Source organism: Vipera berus (genome assembly GCF_964194415.1).
Source record: "Vipera berus genome assembly, chromosome: 13".
Classification (NCBI taxonomy): domain Eukaryota; kingdom Metazoa; phylum Chordata; class Lepidosauria; order Squamata; family Viperidae; genus Vipera; species Vipera berus.
The window spans coordinates 13,194,918-13,216,505 of record NC_138216.1 but is presented as its reverse complement, the minus strand read 5'-3'; the positions used below and the strand labels follow the sequence as shown (position 1 = coordinate 13,216,505).

At 40.6% G+C, this 21,588-nt stretch overlaps 1 protein-coding gene across 7 annotated transcripts in view; it reads right to left on the bottom strand.

Annotated features, from left to right (window-relative positions):
* Window positions 1-21,588, bottom strand: part of RBFOX1 (RNA binding fox-1 homolog 1) — a gene marked incomplete at its 5' end in the record, with an annotated part of 1,027,042 nt that overhangs the window by 16,918 nt on the left and 988,536 nt on the right. Inside the window, one exon of one of the 7 annotated variants that reach the window (XM_081338329.1) lies at window positions 8,928-8,980. The exons of the other annotated variants lie outside the window; for them this stretch is intronic. Coding sequence (XP_081194455.1) covers window positions 8,928-8,980 — 53 coding nt within the window. The remainder of the gene's footprint in view (window positions 1-8,927; window positions 8,981-21,588) is intronic. 7 annotated transcript variants of the gene reach the window in all.

Below are 21,588 nucleotides of genomic sequence, written 5' to 3'. Positions count from 1 at the left end.
CCCTTCAATTTCGAGATTTCATTCAATTCCTTCACCTAAATGAAGTGGACAAATCATGCAGGCATGACGTCCAGTTTATATGGACATGCCTTGCTTAAGACAAGCAGGGAATGGTAATCAGGTGGTGCTTTGAAAGACATGGTTCTTCTCTTAACAGCAGCCAGCATCAAATCTGTCACACAACAATCCTTCTATGGAAAAATATCTTTCCAAAGAACCAACCCATAAATGTTACCTAAGAGCATGCATCATGTTCCTCTCAATTGATGAGTAGCCCCTCCTTTTTTTCCTCCTCAGGGTGACCTCTACCTTCTGAATATGACAATTTTATTATGATTAATAAATTTCATTTCCACCAAGGAAAAAAGGACAGTGTCAGCTTCTTTTTAAATGCTAATTTCAAAACACACCTTTACATGTTACGAAAATTGAGAAGTTCAAAAGCTGAGTCTTCTGCATGCAGATGCTACCTGCAGCACAAGTCCCATTGTTAGATGGGAACAAGGAAACCCATGGGCTACTGAGTTTCTTTTGTCATAATTTCTTTCAACAAGACTCCACTGGATTCCTATTTTTATAACTTCTCCTTATACATTAAGGTATACAAACACAGATTCTGCATTTCGGTTGACCCATGATATGGATCAGGAACGGCAAAAAGCATAAAGAAATTATTCTGCAATATCAGACGTTATTCTAGAACCTGTTCTGGTTAAAATTGTAATTATCTTGCTCCACAGAATTCAAAATGTTAGATTTATAGCCTAAAGGAGGCTACAATGGAGATAGACCATCTTCTACAATCTGGTCCCTTTGGGTGCTTTCTAAATCTCAGACCTATAACTCCACCCAGTTTTATAAAATTTGGGATAGATAGTCTCAAAACATCTGGAGAACATCAGGCATTTTAGAGGCAGTTGTGTCTGATCATTCACAAACCTCAGAAACTTACCTACTAGGATAGGCACAAAGGCTCAGAAATTCAATTGCCAGTTTTAGAATCCTGGCCTAAGGTAACAACTTTCAGTCTTTCTTCTATGCTAGCTTATCTTCTTGGCACTGATACAATTAGGGTGGGATTTGAGTACTGAGCATCATGTCTTGTCAGTCATGTCCCTCACAACTAAACCACCCAAATAATGTTTTTGGGAAGCCAGAGGGAATGTTGCAAATGCAATCATATGTCCACAACTACCGTATTTTCCGGCGTATAAGACGACTCGGCGTATAAGACGACCCCCGACTTTTGAGAAGATTTTCAAGATTTTTCATCTTATACGCCGGAAAATACTTACATGCCAGTTGCCAAGTGTCCGACACAAGCCCGATTCAGCCCTGTCTGATGCAGATGGTGCAAAGCCTCCCTTTTGAAGCACAAAGGGGCTTTTCCTTCCACCCACCCATTTGAGAGCACATTTGCAGATGGAGCAGCCGCGTGTCTGGAGCCAAGGCCCGCCCAGGAGGTGGTCAGCCAGGTGGGCTCGGAAGATGCGCTGGAGAGCAGGGCTTGGGGCGGCCATGCCGAGGCCGGCTGGCAAGGGCCGCTGCGTGGTCTGCGGGCGAGAGGGGTGCCAGGCCCGCCATAAGTCCCCGGAAGTTCCTGGAACAGCCTGGCGGCGGGCAGGCGCTCCCTCCCTGACCCGCTGGGGAGCGTCTCCCAAAGCGCAGCATCTGGTGGCCGGGAGTCCATTGGCCTGGTTGCTGGCGAGCTGGCCTGTGGCTGGGGCCGGGGCCCAGGAACTGGTAGCCGGGTGCGGGTGGGGGGAAGGAAAGCTGGGCATGGGCTTCTGCAGCTGGTTGCGAGGCCGGATGCGGGCGTCTGCCGGATCGCCGGTGAGTGGTCTCGAGGCCCCGCTGAATGTTGGGCCTGCCGGGCCCAACATGCCGCCCCCTCTACCCAGGTTCCTCCTTCAGGGGTAGAAGACAACTGCCGGGAGAGATAGTGGGTAGCAGGGCATGCTCTGCTTATGCTCAGAGGCCGCTTGGGTGAGGGGGAGGGGCTTCCTGCCGCTCCCGGGGTCTGGCATTTGCAAGGGGGAGGGCCAGGGGCTTAGAGGCTCTTGGGGCTTAGAGGCTCTTGGGAAGGGAGAGTCACGTTGGAGGGGGGACTGGACTAAGGAGGCTTGAAGTTGCTTTGCACGAACAGGGACGCTCGATTGATTTATGTACTATTTTCCGGCGTATAAGACGACTGGGCGTATAAGACGATCCCCCAACTTTTGAGAAGATTTTCATGGGTTAAAAAGTCATCTTATACACCGGAAAATATGGTATTGCAAGTGCAAACCAGTTGCCACGTGCCCAAATCTTTATGACATGATGGTACAATGCTGGGATGGCCAGAACTTTGAGGACTCATTGTATCACTTGTTCATTGCCACTGTAACTTTGATCACTGAACAAATGTTGTTAACCAAGGACTGCCGTTAATTTTGATTCCTGCACCATGCAGGGAGTTGACCTATATTTCTAGGAATGATGATATTTTCTCCCTTCTGGAGACAATTATTTTGATACAAAAGAATATTGCAGGAACCTTCTCTAGAGCATACAATAATGACAAAGTAAATATCTAACCAGTTCTCGCATTCATTGGCTCTGACTAAAGGAAAACGTGAATATCTTACTTGGATGAATGATGAGGCCCTGTTTAAATAAAAAAAAAAGAATTAAGGATGTGCAAGACCCTTAGATTACTTCTCTAAGATTACTATCCTATCCATGGGGAGTTTCAGTGGTCTCAAAAGAGGTAATAAAACCCTCCACAGTTTTCCAGGAAATTCTGTTCCTGAATTGGGTGCTATTTGCACATCTTTAAAAACTTTCTACTCCAAATGAAGAGAGACAGTCTCTCTCTATATATATTTTTTTAATCCCATTTATATCCTGCCCTTCTCCGAAGACTCAGGGCGGCTTACAATCTAAGAAGCACAAATCAATGTGCTTAGCAATAGCCTTCATTCACGCTGCCCAACCAGAAACTGTGATTTACTGCTTTGGATGACTTCTGCATTCTTTATTTTATTTTATTTTATTTCTATATCCTGGAAACTTTTTCGGCTAGCGAGAAACGCCGCAGAAATACTTGAGTGCACCGGTGAGCATCTGCAAGCACGCACACACACACAGAAAGAGAAAAACACATCCACAGATGTACAAGCACACATACTGCCACTTCATTATCAGCGGCAGATTGGAAAGCAACTCCCTCTATTTACAAATTACAGAAGGCGGCTTGCCGTAATCTTGTCAAGTTGTCACATTTGACTAGCCATGTGAACTGACCTAGAACTCTGAGTGCTGCAAAAGGCAAGCTGTCAAAGAGATAATGACAAAAGATGCAAGAGAGGCTTGCCAGGGCTTCACACAAGGTGAAAGAAAGGGATTAATAAAACTTCAACTGTGCGAGAGAAAAGGATAATCCCGGTTTTACCCTTCAACTAACCTGCCATGGCTTTCAAAGAAGTCAAGTCCCATGTAAGTCATCTGCCTCTATAGTGATAAAAAAAGGAGTGCCACAAAAAAGGGAGAGCTGAATTTATCAAGGAGATTAATTCTGCACCTTGCTATAGTATATGCCAATCTGTCTGGACCAAGATGTTTACGTCTCCATTGGTACACAACAGCTATAAAGGTTGCCAAGATTACTTCTCTAAGATTACTATCCTATCCATGGGGAGTTTCAGTGGTCTCAAAAGAGGTAATAAAACCCTCCACAGTTTTCAATTCAAGGTCAGAGACTGACGGGGTAGGTGAATTTTGATAGCCAATCGGTAGAGGTAGTCCTCAACTTACAACGAACGGTTCATTTATTGACTGTTTGAAGTTACAACGGCACTGGAAAAAAATGACTCGGGACCAGTTTTCACCCTTACAACTGCTGCAGCATCTTCAGGATCAAAATCCAGTCGCTTGGCAAATGAATCATCTTTATAATGCTTGCAGTGTCCTGGGATCACGGGATCCCCTTTTGTGACCTTCTGACAAGCAAAGTCATCAGGGGACCCAGATTCATTTAACAACTGTGTTAGTAACTTAACAACTGTGGTGGTTCACTTAACAACTGGGGCAAGAAAGGTTGTAAAACGGGGCAAAACCCACTTAACAAATCTGGCAAAGGTGCTTTTTCTAGAGGCAACTGGACTTTCTTGTTTTGCTTTGAAGATGTTTCGCTTCCCATCTAAGAAGCTTCTTCAGCTCTGAAGATGCTTCTTGGAGGAGAAGTGAAATGACTTCAGGGAGAAACAAAGAAACTCCAGTTGCCTCTAGAAAAAGCAGCTTTGGGAGAAATATCTATTTAAATAATACATTCAAGAACATTTTAATGTTAGCTTTGAAAAAAAACAAACAAGAAAGTCCAGTTACCTCTAGAAAAACCACCTTTGTGACAATCATGACCTGGATGATTGAGAATCTCCATGGTCACTTAACAAATGCCTCACTTGGCAACAGAAATGTTGGACTCAATTGCCATTGTAAGTTGAGGACTACCTGTATTCCCAACTGGTAGACAGAAGGGATCCAAGAACAGGCTCTATCATTAGGAAGAGCAACTTGGCTGTACTTAATCCTAAATTAATCCTTATTCCTTATATTAGGCAACCTTCATCCTTTCAGCTACAGTACTGTTTCTCCACCTCATCAAGTTTAAGATGTATGAACTTCAACTCCCAGAATCCCCCAGCCAGCATGTTGGCTGGGGAATTCTGGGAGCTGAAGTCCATGCACCTAAAAACTGCTAAGGTTGAGAAACACTGAGTAAGAATGATTGTTTCAGAGTTAGAATGGTATAAGTGGCTCCAAATTATCTTTAGTAGCAAAATGTCTTAGCCATCTGGTAAATAGGGAGGGAATTTTCAAGAAAAGTAAGGGAGGTAAGAAAAAAAAATCAAGAAAACAACCCACATATTTAGTTCTCGTTTTTTGATGAAAGAATTTGCACACACAATCACATGTGCACACAACTCTGTTTCGATTTTTGTGGCAGCAGGACAAGTGAAAGGTTGAGAAAAAACATCAATGCTGTATCTTCCCTTTTAGAATATTGGTTGGATTATTCCTTTTTTTTAATAGAGTGAGTTTTACAGCATATTACAATGCTACAAAACTACCAAACTTAAAAGGTGTGTTTGTGTGTGTGTGTTTGTGTGTGTGTGTGTGTGTGTGTGTGTGTGTGTGTGTGTGTGTGTGTGTGTGTTTATCAAAACCTTTGGAGACTTTGAAAAAGAACTGCCAAACCCACAAATAGGAACATAGAAGGAATGTATGCTGACTGAGGCAACCTTGAAGTGCTTGGTCCTGAGTACATTTTATTTGATTTCTATGGTAACATAAATGATATATTTCTGTCTTGCTAACATGCTCCAATTCCTCCAAGAATTTGTTTTCCCTCACAGTTCCAACAAGTCAAGGGTGGATGGGTTTTGCAGTTCTTTTTACCTAATAAATTCATTCAGCATGGTGTACCAAGGACTGGAAAAGTTTGCAAAACAGCAGCCTATGGATTTTTGCAGTAATGACATTACTTTGTAAATAGTAATTTTATCCATCCTTCATTTAAGTGCAATCTGCAGTCCTAAAGCTGAATACAGCCTTTGGTTTAGTTTTACTAAAGATGAATAAATAGATCTCCGTTTATGGATCCACTAAACAGGACAGATTCCTCTTGCTCCTCCTCCTCCTGCTCCTCTTCCTCATGTACATAAATATTCACCAGCCTGAGGAAAAATAGCAGCTGCATTTAGTTTTTGAACTATATAAGGAGGGCAAAGAGGTGCCTGGCTGAGGAATTCTGGGAGTTGAAGTTCACAAGTCATAAAGGGCCAACTTTGAAGACTCCTGCCTTATATTATACAAATGATATAAAGTTCTATCATTCTTTCATCTCTGCAAACTTAATCTGGTATTGTTACCCTGAAATTTCTCATCATTGAGTAATGGAAAGAGAATCTAACAACTTAAATTTTAAGCACAACTGCTGTTGGTTTGGGATGACAGTCCTGAACTGACCATTTTTAAAACCTCTTTAGACAATCCTTTTCACAAATTCTCTTCTGGTTTTAAAGATGAGGGTTTACTTACTTTGTGAGTACATAATTATAGTACTGATAATTGGGCACAATTTTGCAAATGCAAATTTTTACAATGGATGTTTAGGCCTGAATTTATTGCATAAATAGATATTTTGGGATCTTCATGTTCAACAAATTCTATCCATCTATTTATGACACTATCTATTTTCTACATAATTGATTGTAACATCCCCAAACCACCACATTCCTTTTGTTGCAAGATCTAGAATTGGTATAGATTCTGCAGTAGTTGGATAAAAATCCGGAGGACCCACAATATCCATGGCTCCTCAATTATCATCTGCTATTCCATCTCTTTCCAAAAACAGATCTTTTCAGATTCAGACGTTTTAGTGTCCAAAGGGACAACAATGGGCTTGGATCAGCTTTCCTTCTTAAAGGTCAGAGTACTTCACAGTCTCAGAAGTCAAAATCTAAGGCAACCCATGAGCCCATGGATGCTAGGCTGATAGCTTAGAATAAGATGCTTTAGAAATTCATTAAAATGCCTGATTCATCCAGTTGAGGTTGCCCTGATTACCATTCTCTGTGGCACCATCCTACATTAATCTCATTATGGGTGGGGAAAAATACACCGGCATTAAAGCAAGTTCCATAATTGCTTTATATATACTCATTACCTTTATCTGGTATTATTATGCTCCTTTCTGCACCTAATGTATGATTGATTTTTTTTTACTTCTTATAGGTCCATGGGAGACAAGCCCTTGCACTGATTGATTGTCCTCACTGTCTTAATATTGTCTTAATTTGGGGCTAGGTATTAGAACATGGGATTGCTGCTGCGGTCCTCTTTGTAATGTCGAGCACACTAACCCCCCCTAAGTAGGGCAGGGAAGTCATAAATGCTGTTGCTTTAGCTCTCCAGTGACACAGCTGGGAAAATTTCAGTAGCTGCATTGAACTTTTCTACCTAAGTTTGATTTTAGCCAAGAAGCCATCCCATTTTTCACCCTGACCTTATTATTTTTTTCTAAATCTGAACATCTTAGTTCATAACAAACCACCCAACTCCAGACATGTAACATCATCATCTTATCCATCTTAATTGTTACAATTTCTACAGCTTGGATGGCCTACAAAAGTCAGTGGCTGAACTCTTTCCCCTGGAGCAAATTTATGGGGAAAATGGGTATGTCTTTGATTTATTCTAATGGCTTCTCTCTTCTTTTGCAGGATGATGAACTAGAGGCCCATCCACTGGTGGCAAATTTCATTAACCACAAACCCTGGTTGAAGCTAAAAGAAGGTGGAACTCAACAACAAGTGCAAGATAAAAGGGTCTCCCATCCCCATTCTAATGTACACATGTAGAGGTTCTGAAGTTCGAACTGTTATACCTTGTACAGGCTCAGTAAGAAAAAAGTAATCATCCTCTAGTCTGTGTTTCTGCTGGTGGAAAGGACATTCAGTCCTACAGTCCAGGAACACAGCTGTCTTAGGAGTCTTCCATAATTTGTGGTGGTTTCTCCAATCAACACTGCGAAAATTAGTGCAATTTCTACAGCCTTTTGGACTATGCCTTAGTCCAGGGGTTGGACTAGAAGACCTTAAAGGTCCCTTCCAGCCCTTCCAACTCTGTTATTCTATTATTCTCCAGTGAAATGGAGGAGACATGGCTTTTTACTTTAAAAAAAAAGATGGTAATTTTTGTGAAATATAATTTTGTACTTATTTAGGCACAAGGCAGCCAGGGGATGAGTGTAAATACCTGTCTTTCATAGGACTTTCCACCAGCCTTGCAGCCTCCAGCCTGCTGATAGAAAACAGGCTTTTTTTTCCCAGAGAAGGAGAATTTGAAGACTTCTCAGAGGCCAGTTTTCAGCACAAAATTAGCAGAAATGGCTAATTCTGTGGCTAACAGAATTGCATGAATGGAAGTCTTCATATTTTTTTTTTTAAAAAAATGGTAGGAACTCCCCCCCCCCCCGCACTTTCATTAGCGGCTGTATGTATTAGTGTTAACTACTCTGTTCTAAGTATGTGTCAAATTGCAATGTTTGCATAATGACCAAATTTGCATTGGGAAGTTATAGACAGAAACCCAGCCTTTCCTACTCCTACTTGCATTGCAATATTGTGCACAAAGACCCATGTCACGTGGTTTGCACAACAGAATTGCCATTCATGTTTTGGTGTGAGCTGCCCCATGGCTATCAATATATGTCAGTTGTTTAAGAGATATAGTCACATAGGATCCAATCTGGGTCAGCTACTAGAATCACATGTTTTGTCTTCCAAGCTTCCAGACTTGTGCTGGAGCCTCCTTCAGGGAACTTCTGTCTAGCAAAAGTTGCTAGAGAGAAGTTAGAGAGCTAGAAAGAATTCCCTGAAGATGGGCTCCAGCATGAGTCCAGAAATTTGGAAAAGTAAATCTCTGGTTCCGGTGACCGACCCAGATTGGATCCTGCAACATTATCCTGGGACTTGTATATTTGTGTTCATCCGTGAGCTATAATCACATTCAATATAACTGGGATATTTTTAATTTCACAATTAACTTCTTTTGCAGTCAGTTTGCTGTCTCTCTCTTCCTTCCCCATCCTTCCTCATTGCTGACCAGATTATTATTTCTTTTCCATGAAACCTCAGAATAAACGGCTCCTTTCCTCCCTTATGTAATTGTGAAACAAAACATCAACGTCAGCAGAACACGCTAATGCATTTTCAGCCCCAAAGCCTGGAGGCTTTGAGTTAACACCCGAATGAAACTATTTCAAAGATTTATCTCTGGGGTTTTACTAGGTTTTTTTTTCCTCTAGTGACTAACTGCAGCATGTGTAAAAGGATATTGAGACTCAGATGGATGCATCAAGAAGTATCAATGATTGTTACCTGCCGAGGTGTTACAAGAAATTTCATCGGTTGCAACGAAGACGAATTGATTTCTGCAAGAGAAGATAAGATTCACAATACTGCTTGCTGACTGGGAAATGGGTTTGATGCCAATTGATTTTGTTTACAGGAGGGTTAAAAGAGATGGAAGCATTTCCTTCTAATGAAGGTAGAGAGGAGCTTCATTGGCAAAGCTCAATAACTCAAGAATATCTAAATTGCTAAGAGAGACATAAGGGTGACTCTGGAATATATGCACAATTCTAGCCTGAAAACTCCCAGTTTAAGGAAACCAAGGATCTTATGCTAAATTATAATTCAGATGTTTCCTTTTTGTAAATGAAGGAACATTTGTATCCACTAAAGCAAAGCTGTGCTAATTTTAAAAGGAACCTAACAAAACAAAAAAAAAAGGTGGGAGTAATAAAACACTGAAAGCGAAATCTTGGGGTCTTTTGTATTTCTAAAACAGATACAAATGTGTTTTGTGGATAAAATTTTTACAAAGCATATTATGGCCCCACATATCCTTATAACACCATTATTATGAAACTGCAGCACAGATATTGATCTTAAATCATCACTTGCCAAATTCATTGGTTCTGCCTTTTAAACGAGGGTTGCGAAGGAGGCAGCTATTTTTTAAGCTATCTTTTTTTTTAAAAAAAAAAGAACAGAAAAAGAGGAAGGGAAGGAGGAATTATGATGATTATTAATCATTATTAATAATTATTAATCATTAACCATTATTATGCGATCACATCTCCGTTCTGGACCATCATGCCTCATCATTTCCTCATGCAATCATTCCAGTGGAAGGCTGGCAGAAGTGACATGTCTTCAGTGAAAGGCGCACCATGCACAACAGCCTGGGAACCCCCAGCTGCCACACACTAGCTGATCTCGTGCTCTGTCCAAGCAGTCTCCAGGGCAGGCAAACACACAAATTGGGCACTTGGTATGTGTCTGCCACCAAGGTCCTCCAAAGCAACTTAGACAATGAAACAAGTTATAATAGGAACCCTCCTTCCCAACCGTCCACCCATCCACATCCTATGCTCCCATTAAAAACAAGGAGATGTTTCTGGTTAAGATGATGGTAATTTCATCATGTGGACATCTTGTTTGAGATGAGAAGACTCAAATTTTGCAGTTTCTATTGGACTAGGAAAGGAAGACCAAGGGAACACTTCCTGCCAGATTTCTGAGATAATAATAATAATAATAATAATAATTAATAATAATAATAATAATAATAATAATAATAATAATAATAATAATAATGATGATGATGATGATGATGATGATGATGATGATGATGATGATAATGTTGGAAGGGACCTTGGAGGTCATCTAGTCCAAACCCCTGCTAAGGCAGGAAACCCTATACCAATTCAGACAAATGGCTGTCCAGTCTCTATATGACACCAGACTTGATTTCTACTACCAGTTCATTATTTCATTGGCAAATATTCATTCATTGACTCATTCATTCATTGACTCATTCATTCATTCACTCATTCTGTGTGTCTAATCACACTTGGCCAAATAAAGTATTCATTTCAATTCAATTTGTTGAGTTATTCACTGATTAATTCATACATTCATTCAATTTATATGGCCACCCATCCCCAAGTGGCTAACAATGTTTGAAGTATAAAAAGACAAACACACGCACACACACACAAACACATCTAAAACAGCAGTCCTCGTAAAAACAGTTCTATCAATAACAATTAAGATAACCAAAGCATAGGCTCAACCCCACCTGCTGAACACCAGGCCTGGTAATATAACCAAAGTGTTTAAGGCCTTACGGAATAATTTCCGACAATGATTTCCTGGAATTCACGTTGCCAGCTTATTCCTTTTAAGATGCTCTAATTACTTTGTATGGAACTGGTCCGTAAACTCTTGGTGTCAGCCAACATCTGGGGAGAGAACTTTAGGATCAGTGGGAAGGATCATGTCAAATAAATGGGCAGGGATAAACATATGCATGTCCCCCTGTTGAGGGACATGCATATAGTTTTTCAAGTGGTTTAAGCTTGATTTAAGCATCACACATAAGAGTGGATGTGTTTCTCTACTATAAAGAGGCAATATATCACTCCACTAAAATGGTTCCAGTGATGTTAGATAATTTGGTAGGTGGAGAACCAGTTTTAGGGATGACAATATGCCCACCCTTAACATAAACCAAAGAGTTTCAGCTTGCAGACCATCATAGGAAATGATGAGTTCTCCATCACTGGAAGTCTTCACGCAGAGTCTGGCTCTGCATTCTTAAGCCCTTTGTGGAGATTGCAAATGCATATACTTGAATTCCCCAGCAGCTTATTATTATTTTTTTAAATGTTCGCTAGCATCGCACTTCTCCAACAAGCTTTTCAGTGCATACAGAAAAGGGGAAGGGGAGAGGGGCCATTTCCTATACTTGGCAGACAAAGGTCATTACTTGCCCCCAAGTCAACTTGAGATAGAGGAACCGAGTCAAATAATATGTAGAAAACCTGTACAGCTTGAGGTGTGGACCTCAAGGCATTATGGACGAACGAACTCAATGATCATAATTACAATTTTGCTGGGTATAAGAAAGACAGCTTGATGTGTTAGTTAAGGCATTCAAGTTAGAAGCTGAGAAACCATGAGTTCTACTCTCACGTTGGGTGCAAAGCCAGCTGGTTGCCTTGGGCCAGTTACTTCCTCTCAGTGCTAGAAAGAAGACAATGGCAAACCACTTCTGAAAAAATACCTTGCCAAAAGAACTTCGGGGACTTGTTCAGGCAGTCTCCGAGAACCGGACATGATTGAATAGAAGAAAACAAAGGGTGATAAGCTAGAGTCCAACTTCAGTGAATATTCCTTATCCAGATCAATAAAATGGAGAAGACCTGTAGTGTTCGAGGTGTGGACCCCGAGGTGCTATGAATGAACTTGCTCAATGATAATTATTACAATTGTGGTAGATATAAGTCAAGAAAGATACAGTTTGGCGTGGTGGTTAAGGCATCAGGCTAGAAACCGGGAGACTGTGAGTTCTAGTCTCGCTTTAGGCCCAAAGCCAGTTGAGTGACTGAGAATTGGACACAACTGAGTGGAAGGGGAAAAAAAAGATATAAGTTGGAGTCCAACCTCAGTGAACATTTCCTTACATTTTTCAAATGCAATAGGTGAGAAAATGCAAGGGCGGGGGGGGGGGAATTTTCAAATCAGAGGGTGTTTGAAAGACAATCAAACATATCTCTCTTAATTGGCTCTGTCCCAGTTTGACAGCTTAGCCAGCTGAAACTGATATCAAACCAAGGGCTTTTTCATATACTTCTCTTACTCATTAAAAAAAATCCATTTTATCCTATGTAGCTAGAATATCTCAAAGTGTTTTCTGATTCCAGTCAACATATAAGATCTTAGCTAGGATTTGATTTCTAACAAATTAACATAAGCCAGAACTCTAATTCAGGCTTCCAGAATTTCCTGGGATTTTGTTTGGGACTGATAAAGTTGAAAGAAAAAGGAAATTTGGGAAATAACTGGTCTGAAATAGGTTACAACTGGCCATATGTTACAGAAGCCATGAATGTAATTAATCACTCGTGCGTAGACAACTATTCCATACTACGCAAGTTGTGCATCCACAAATAGTGAACATCTAATTGTGTAGCAAGTAGCAATCTGGAAGAGAAACCTCTCTCAAATCTGTATTCTTTGAGTTGCTAGTTATCCAATATAACTTCATAGTCACATGGATGGATAATGGACCACCCAGAAAATATTTTTGTTTAAATATTCAAATTTATCTTCAATAGCAGAAAAGCTGTTAGCTTTTGGTGGAGGTTTACTCATAGGAGGAATCTACTGTATATATGATCAAATATGTATGTATTTGGGTCTGAGTATGATCAGTCTTCAACTAAATCTGATTTAATGCAAAGCTACATTTCTATCCTAAGTGCTTTACTCCCATGATTTTACTACTTCTCAGCTGCACTCACAATTACAGTTTGATGGCAACTTTTGGAAATATTGTAGATATTGCACTGAAGGCTTTGCAGAAGGGGACTATATATATAGCCCTTGATTGCAGGTTGTACATTTCAGCTTTGTATTTCAGTTCAGCTTGTAAATATATTAGAATACAGAATTATTTCAAAGCAATAAGATCTTCCTTGTCACACAATGAGATTTACCATAAAACACGAGCATGGTAGGTTTATGTGTACAGCAACATGGAAGCTGTTGACGTTATGAGAAGGTTGTAAGTGCTTGTTTCAGTTTTGTTCCATGGCTGATGAATTAAAACATTCATTTCTACCTCTTCTGGATTAATTGACATGGAAAGCAACCGTCAGGACGCTAGCTTCTAGCACAAGGGTGTCAAACTCAATTTCATTGAGGGCCGCATCAGAACTGCGGTTGCCCTCAAGGGGCTGGGTGGGTGTGGCCTACTGGGTGGGCATGGCCTACTGGGTGGGCATGACTAGAGTGCATATGGCCTACTGGGTGGGCGTGGCCAGCTCTACATCATTCGCATTAAGGGTGCTTATGGGGGCCCGGGCAGGAGTGGAACAGATCTGAGGGTCTCTGGCAGAAGGAGGGTCTCTGAGCCAGGGCCAAGACAGCGGGGGCCGTTCCCTCACTGTTTCCAGGATGGCTTCGCGGGCCGCATGAAACCACTTCGCGGGCCGGATCTGGCCCCCGGGCCTTGTGTTTGACATGTCTGTTCTAGCAAGTCACGATATGCATGCTCCAGAGAGAAAAGGCACACTGCCATTGGCTTTGTACTTTGGTTTCTTTTAAAAAGATGATTAGAAAATAAATGTTCATAATTCAGATTTGACCTTAGGTTTTTGAAAAATCTAAAATGGATATGGGAAATTGTAGCCCTCCTGAAGCTGCTGTACAATTTCCAGCATTGTTCACCTCGGCAAGTTAGCAGCATCTGAAGGACCATAGGCTTTCACGGATCTTCAAAATGATGCTTGAAAATGGTGCACAGAATTAAGCAGGGGGATTCAGGCTACCTTAACTGAATACAGTAGGGGAACAGTCATAGGAACCAATCTCAATCAATCCCAGACCTACTAAGCAGTAAGCAGAGACAGAATTTCTCAAATTGCAGAGTTTCCAAGCCCCCTGTTATTTAAATCTCTATGGTGAAGATGCAAAATTGAACATGCTTAGAATCAACTGGACTGTAACAGAATTTGAAGGTCTATGGAGATTCTCAGTCATCCAGGTCATGGTTGTCCGAAAGGTGCTTTTTTTCAAAAGGCAACTGGCCTTTCTCTGTTTTTCCTTGAAGACGTTTCACTTTTCCATTCTGATTCAGTTAGAACTGAAGAAGCTTCTTGGATGAGAAGCGGCATTTCTTCAGGGAAAAACAGATGAAGTCCTGGTGCCTTTTGAAAAGGCATCTTTGGGAGAATCTGAAAGCTGATGCTAATCAGGTCTAGATGTTGTTATTCAATTCACCAGAGAAGCAGCTCAGGTAGGCAACCCTAAGTAACATGGAAAAGGGAAGTGATCCTCCATAAACAGTAACATTGCCTTCTGCAATTAAACACATGCCACAGATGTGGCATTCCTGCTGTTTTCAACTGTAGTGGAAAGCTGCCTGGAAGGTGTTTGTAGGCCCTTCTAATTAACACAAAAGATTCTCTATTATTGGGTTAGGGAAAGATTTCCCACTGCACCACGCAAAATATCTTTCAAAATCAGAAAGTCTTTTTTTTTCATTTGACATGCCCCCATCTAATTTACAGCTGCGACCTATTAAAAAGAGCGGTGGAGATAAATGAAAGGGAACAGATAGAAGTATAACTATGGAATTTACTGGAAATAAAAATGTTAGGTGATTCTATTTTATTCATTTCAACAACAAAAAGCTCTCAATCTTTCTGAATTTTTTTTCAAAGAGTACCCATATAACATGCATTGGTCAAGTCAGCTCATACCATATTTCATGGTAATCTTAATAAAAAGGGGTTGGCCATCCCTGTAAGATCACATCTTCCTTTCAGCGGGGAAAAATGCACTTTCTAAGAGGTAGGTAATCTTCATGGAAGAAGCAGGAGAAAAATAGTATTTGCTATCAAATGAGGTGGACAGGACTTGACCCAACTTTATTTGGTACATTACATTGATGAGATTTCAGAGGTAGTCATCTTCTAATTAAGATTTCAGTGACCAGCGGCCTGTAAGGGAGATGTTACTAACATCTGGAGTTTGGAAAAACTGATGTTACTTCAAGTCAGTCCTATATGGAGTTTATATATCTTTCAAACAAGCTAGAGACCATAAAATCATAACGCTGGGAGGGACCTTGGAGGTTTCTTGTGCAGGAGATGTTATATCCTCCTGGTCAAATAGTTGTCCAATCTACAGTATTTTTTGAAAATCTTCTGCAATGGAGCACCCACAACTCCAGGAAGCAAGCTATTCTACTAACTGTTCCCACCATCAGAATTTTTTTTCTTACTTCTAGGTTGTATCTCTTTTTAATGATCTTCCACCCATTACTTCTTGTATACTTCAAAATAATTTAGGAACAGCATGGATGACCACCTTTCTTCTGCTGGCTTCTTCTGGGGAGCCATTGGCAGGGGCAGGATGGGGCTTTGCTTGTTTGCACAGCCCATTTTCTGGTATGCCGTGGACTGGGAGTTGGGGACCCCTCTCTACAAGAAGCCGGGGAGTTTGAGGATACTAGGCAAGATCTTAGCACTGCACTTTTCTGGACAGAGAGCTTTGATGTTGTTCCTGGGAATTGTTGGAGATACTCTTTGATCTTAGGAATCACAAATGGTCCTATCATCCCTAGAACCACTTTGACCTTTAAAAATGTCTTCCAGTATACTCCTATTAAAACTACCTTACCCACCTCCTCTGAACTTAAGGTTATTTCTTCTTCTGCCCAACACTTTCTCTCTTTCTTTTCGTCAGTCTCAAATCCTCATCATCATGTTTCCCAAAGCTTTTGAGAAGGCTCATTTGGAGGTGCAACATAGGATTTGATGCTGGCCTTCTCAACTAACCAACATAAATATACCAACTAGCCTCAAAATGGTACAGTTTTGCTTTTTGATTTATCAGGCCTGGACTGAAGGGGTTTTAGCTTTTTAAATATTGTTTTAATTGTTGGGCTTAATTAATCTAATTTATTTTAATTTTATATTATCTTTTATATTGTATTTTATGCTGCCCTGTAAACCGCCCTGAGTCCTTCGGGAATAGGGCGGTATAGAAATCTAATTAAATAAATAAATAAAATAAATATTTTTTTAAACGAAGGACGTCAGTGATTAATGGTTCAAAGAAATAAAGATGAAGGTGGCATGGATAATTTATTGCACAGCCAATAAGAGATGGATGAATTTCTGGTGCACAGCAATGAGAAACAATTGTGCTCCTGCCACTTCAGAAAATTTCAGACTATATGCCCAGGAATGTCTTCAGACTTTTGATAGCTGTCTTACACTATATCTTATCTTGGGAATATAACCTTTCTGGGCATGTTTAGTCTTGTGCTAACACACGGCTGAACAGTCATAACAAAATGAGTGCAGCATCTGAAGACGATCCCAGGACACAACCTCATGTCTATAGGATGTGGGGAGATGCAAACAATGTTGATGTTGGCTGGATGCCCTAGGTAACATACAAAAGGAAATGGGTATTCACAATTGTTTGAATATGTTGAGAAACTGGCTGAGTTCATACATGAAATATTGCTGAAATAGCAGAATCATTGCTTAAAGGGGGAAAAACATGATTCAATTTTTGAATGAATGTTTGTGGGTCTAACTATATCATGGTCTGTCTGAACAAAATGTCTGCTTTGCTTCCCCACCCCTTATTTTTCATTAAATATTTAAACAAGTGGGACCAGGTCTCTGTTGTGGTGGCAATTCAATGGGCTATAGAGGAGTCAGGGTGCCTTTGAATAAACAATGATTTGTCACCCCAGATCCATAAGGATAATGCAGGGCATACATTTTCTGTGAACAATTCTGTTAAATTAAGTTACGGTGTTATAGTCTGAAACATTCCCTTTATTACTACAAATTCTCTGTTAGTACCTAGCTTACTGGGGTTCTCAGCTATAATTGACAGAGACTATTTTTTTCTGAAAATTTCCTGCCCTTACTAGCTTCCAGTTCTTTATCTCAGTCTTGGATCCTCTACAACAGCGACCCCAAACGTTTGGGCAGCAGGGACCAATTCCATGGAGAGAGGTTTTTCCATGGACTGGAGGAGACATAGTTTCGTGTGCTGCCTGCATCCCATGGAAGGGACGCTTTGCTTGTTTGTGCTGATCCATGGACCAGGGATTGGGGACCCCTCTCTAGAAGAAGCCAGGGAGTTTGAGGATACTGGGCAAGATCTTAGCCCTGCACTTTTCTGGACAGAGAGGTTTGATGTTCCTGGGATCTGTTGGAGAGACTCTCTGATCTTAGGAATCACAACTGCTCCTAACATCCCTAGAGCCACTTTGACCTTTCTTTCAACATCATCTCTAGTTCTTCCTTCTGGCCTTGGACCTTCTTCAGCTTCTCATATTACTGATGTTGCTCTCACGTGGCACCACTATATCTATCTCTACTGCTGCCTTATCTACTTCCATGTTATCTGGTGATGGCTAGTACCTGCCTGGATCTGAATGTCCCACAGGATTGTAACCTTTGCCCTCTTATTCTCCACAACCTTCTATGGGATGTGTGTGTGTGTGTGTGTGTCTCTGTGTGTGTCTCTGTGTGTCTGTGTATGTGTATGATGGCAGCCCAAATTTAGTAAAGGTGTACAGATTGACTCCAATCCAGTTCATAGGGTTGGTTTGCTTGGGATCTAGGCCACTGGATCCAATCTGAATCAATTTTGAAAAAGGAAAAAAAACCCACCAAACCCCAAATTGATTCAGTTGTCCAAGATCCCTTCCAAATGAGGCACTGAATGTGATGAAATTATTTGATCCCAACTGCTGATCTGTTGATAGGCAATCTGGTCAAACTGCCTTCAAATGGAATCTCTATTCCAAAGCTTTGCACACAAACAAACACACAAATCAGCACAAGCCCCCTTGCACCCTTCCCTGTCTGCCTTTGGAGAACATACTTGGATCATTTATGCCATTATTGGGTAGTGCATCCACTTAGAGGAAAGTAAGAATGAAGGAATTAGAAGAGCAGAACTTTCCAGTGAAACATCTAGGTATGTTTCTAGGGCCAGAGAAAATATCTTGTACAGGGGCAGCACGGTTATCGCCAGGGGAAAATGGGCTTTGTATAACTGGCACACCTTTCCATTGGAAAAGTGTCACTCACCATAGCTATGGACTTTGATCTAAATCAGCTGTTATCAGTGTGGCCAGTGATCAGAGATTATTGGAAGTACTGTATGGTTCAACTTTCATAAACAGCACCAAGTTGCTGATTTTTTAGAAGATGAGAATTTTCTGGTAATGAAGACTGAGATTTCCACTGGGTTATGGTCCTTCACATTAGGAATCCTCCTCCTCCTCCTCTTCCTCCTCCTCCTCCTCCTTCCCTTCTAACACTGATGATGTTACCTAGTTTGGTAATGAAATGTCTGCAAGAAAACAATCAAGCTCAGAGAGCACAAAGGACCCCACAGTTGTCGTCCTCCTCCTCCTCTTCTTCTTCTTCTTCCTCCTCCTCCTCCTCCTTTCAAAATCAATCAGACCTAACTTCATTCAAACCATGTTTCAGCCAAGCTCTCCTTTTATTCCAAGTTGCTGGCAGTGATACCGGATCATTATATGGTGAAATATGTTTGCTATGTAATGTTAAGAAAACCTTTTGTAACATTGCCCTTCACCAGGAGAAAAAGAATATTGAACAAGAACCACACCGGAAACATTCTCCTTGATATTTAGTTTTAGATATGTATAAAAAGTTATCCCCTATGTCTGTGTGAGCAGACATTCTAGAATTGTCTGCAAAGAAGTCAATTTGTATTGTGGAAGCTTTGAAGTAAATGCCTGGTGTTTTTGCAGGGAAAGTCTTGCAATCTCCATTTCGGCTTTTTGTAACTACTTTTGGTTTGAAATAGGCAAGTACAAGAGCATCTGATTATTCCTAGCTATGTGTTCCTATGATACAGTGATATACCAGGGATAAAATATACATCAAAGGAGAGTCTTACATCTGTGCTTTCCTTCTTGCAAGGGTTGTGTTAGTGCACACAATTAAAAAAAATTCTTTTTTTTTTCCTGATCCTAAAAGTAATTTTGCAGAGAGTTAATTCTTTTCAGGAGTAACCTGAGCCTCCCTGCCAAGAAACAGCTGAGCTGTACAGAATCCAGGTGCTCAGTGCCAAAATAGTAAAATAAAAATAATACTTCTTTTTTAATGAGGAACTGCACCATCAAAACCGAGAAGAGAAAGGCCACCTCTTTAAAGACATTAGTTGATATGTATCTAGATGACAGCATAGAAATATAATTATCTCAGGGGGCTGTGACAAGGTGGACTGTGAAACTTTTACCTAGTACAGACCATGAATATGAAGCACCCTGTATTCCATTCATGGCATGATTTAGCTTTAATCCAACCTAGATTAAATACCCATTGAAAGAAGTGCTGTTCTTTGTAGGAAAAGCTATACAATCAAAATGTGACACTCAGTACCTTCAAGGACAACTTTAAATTATTTCTTGGCAAAATGCAGAAGTGATTTGCGGTTGTCTTTTTCATAGTTTGCCATTGACTTTCTCTGAGGTATTTTTTTCCCAACTGTCTTATTTTATCAACAGGTTTAGGATTGCCTGAAGGTTTCCTGGCCAAATAGCCATCAATAGAGCTGTGTAACCTTGGGATCTATCTATCTATCTGTCTGTCTGTCTATCTATCTATCTATCTATCTATCTATCTATCTATCTATCTATCTATCTATCTATCTATCTATCTATCTATCCATCTATTTATTTTATTTTAGCTTTTAACTCTTTCAATCTTAAATTTTATTCATCTTATTTAGCGTTTTTTAATCTTACATAATCCATATGTACTTTTATGTCTCATTCTTGTCATACCTACATTTTTACAGTCAATTCTGCAAAATAGCAGGATTTTTTCATATCTCTCCCTCTCCCTCTCTCTCCCTCTCCCACACCTCTCATTATACGTATCTCCACACACATTCACATATTCTGCATTTCTCATCTGCCCAACGGCTGCAGCACACTTTTTTCCCCCAGGAAATTTCACCTAACAACATGCATTTTGTACTTATGTTTTCATTCATGCATACATTTTTAACATGTAAAACCAAAACAAAACAAAATGAAACCAAATCAAAACAAACAAGGTTTATATTAGAGAACAAATAGTACATTGCATGTGTACACACTGGAATAATGACATACAGTTACATTGCAATTCATGCCTTGAATTGGAAAGTAATTCCAGTTTTTCTCTTGCTCCTAGCTAGACAAGGTACTGCAGAGTCCTGGGGCTCTTTGATCAGGTCATGGTGTCCAAATTCAGCCATGGCTTGTTTAATCCAATGTTTTTCAACTTCAACAACTTGAAGAAGGGTGGACTTCAACTCCCAGAATCTACCAGTCAGCCTGAGAGACTTCTGGGAGTTGAAGTCCACCCTTCTTCAAGTTGCTGAGACTGAAAAACACTGGGCTAATCTTTTAAAGTAAGATCATGGAAAACCCCTACATTTTCTGCTTTCAGCTCCATCAAGTCTTGATAACCATACAATAACCAGAATATTGTGTTAATGCTGCAACTCTACAATGGGTGGGAAAAAAGCATGTGGCTTTCAGAAGTTGATATTAATTATATCCATTTCATACTATGCGATAGCATGTGATGTAAATGCATAAATGCCTGGACACATCAGGTTTTTTGGGCTCAGAGAATTTTTGGGGTGGATGGGAATTGGGAGCTGCACAAATTCTCCATTCTGTGAAATCAGCCTACATGGGGAGATCCCTTATCTTCCAAGACAGAGGCTTGATTGTGAGACATCACAGATAACCCGGTCTTAATCCCTTCTATTTTTACTGTTGACATTCTCTTACTATCTTCCAAGATGCAATGGATCAGGTCATAAAACAGGGAGAGGGATGATAGTAGCCAGTCCACATGACAGAAGCCCACCTTTGGGGTCAGTTCACGCAAGCCATTCCCCAAGTCAATGGGATGGATCTGTCAAAATCTAGACACAGTGTTACAGACATTATCAACACATCAAGTAACCATGCAATGACATCACATTACACCCCAATGCCATGCAGAGATTAGCCCTACATCTTGAGGAGCATCACTTGAAAGTTTGGCCAGACTTTCTCCCTCCCTGGAGGCATCTGTCCTGCACAAAAGATCAGGTCCACAAATGAAGGTCCCATTCAGTTGATTTATTGCTAATCTACCTACACTCAGGAGTCTTAACCACAGAGCTGGAAGGGACCTCCTGGCTCAAGCAGGAGACCCTTGACCTTTTCAGACAAATGGGACAGACAGTCTCTTCTTAAAAGCCTCCAGTGAAGGAGCACCCACAACTTCTGAAGACAAGCCCTTCCACTGGTTAATTGTTTTCACTGTTAGGAAATTTTCCCTTAGTTCTAGATTCCTTCTCTCTTTGATTAGTTTCCATCCATTCTCTTGCCTTCTGGTGCTTTGGAAAG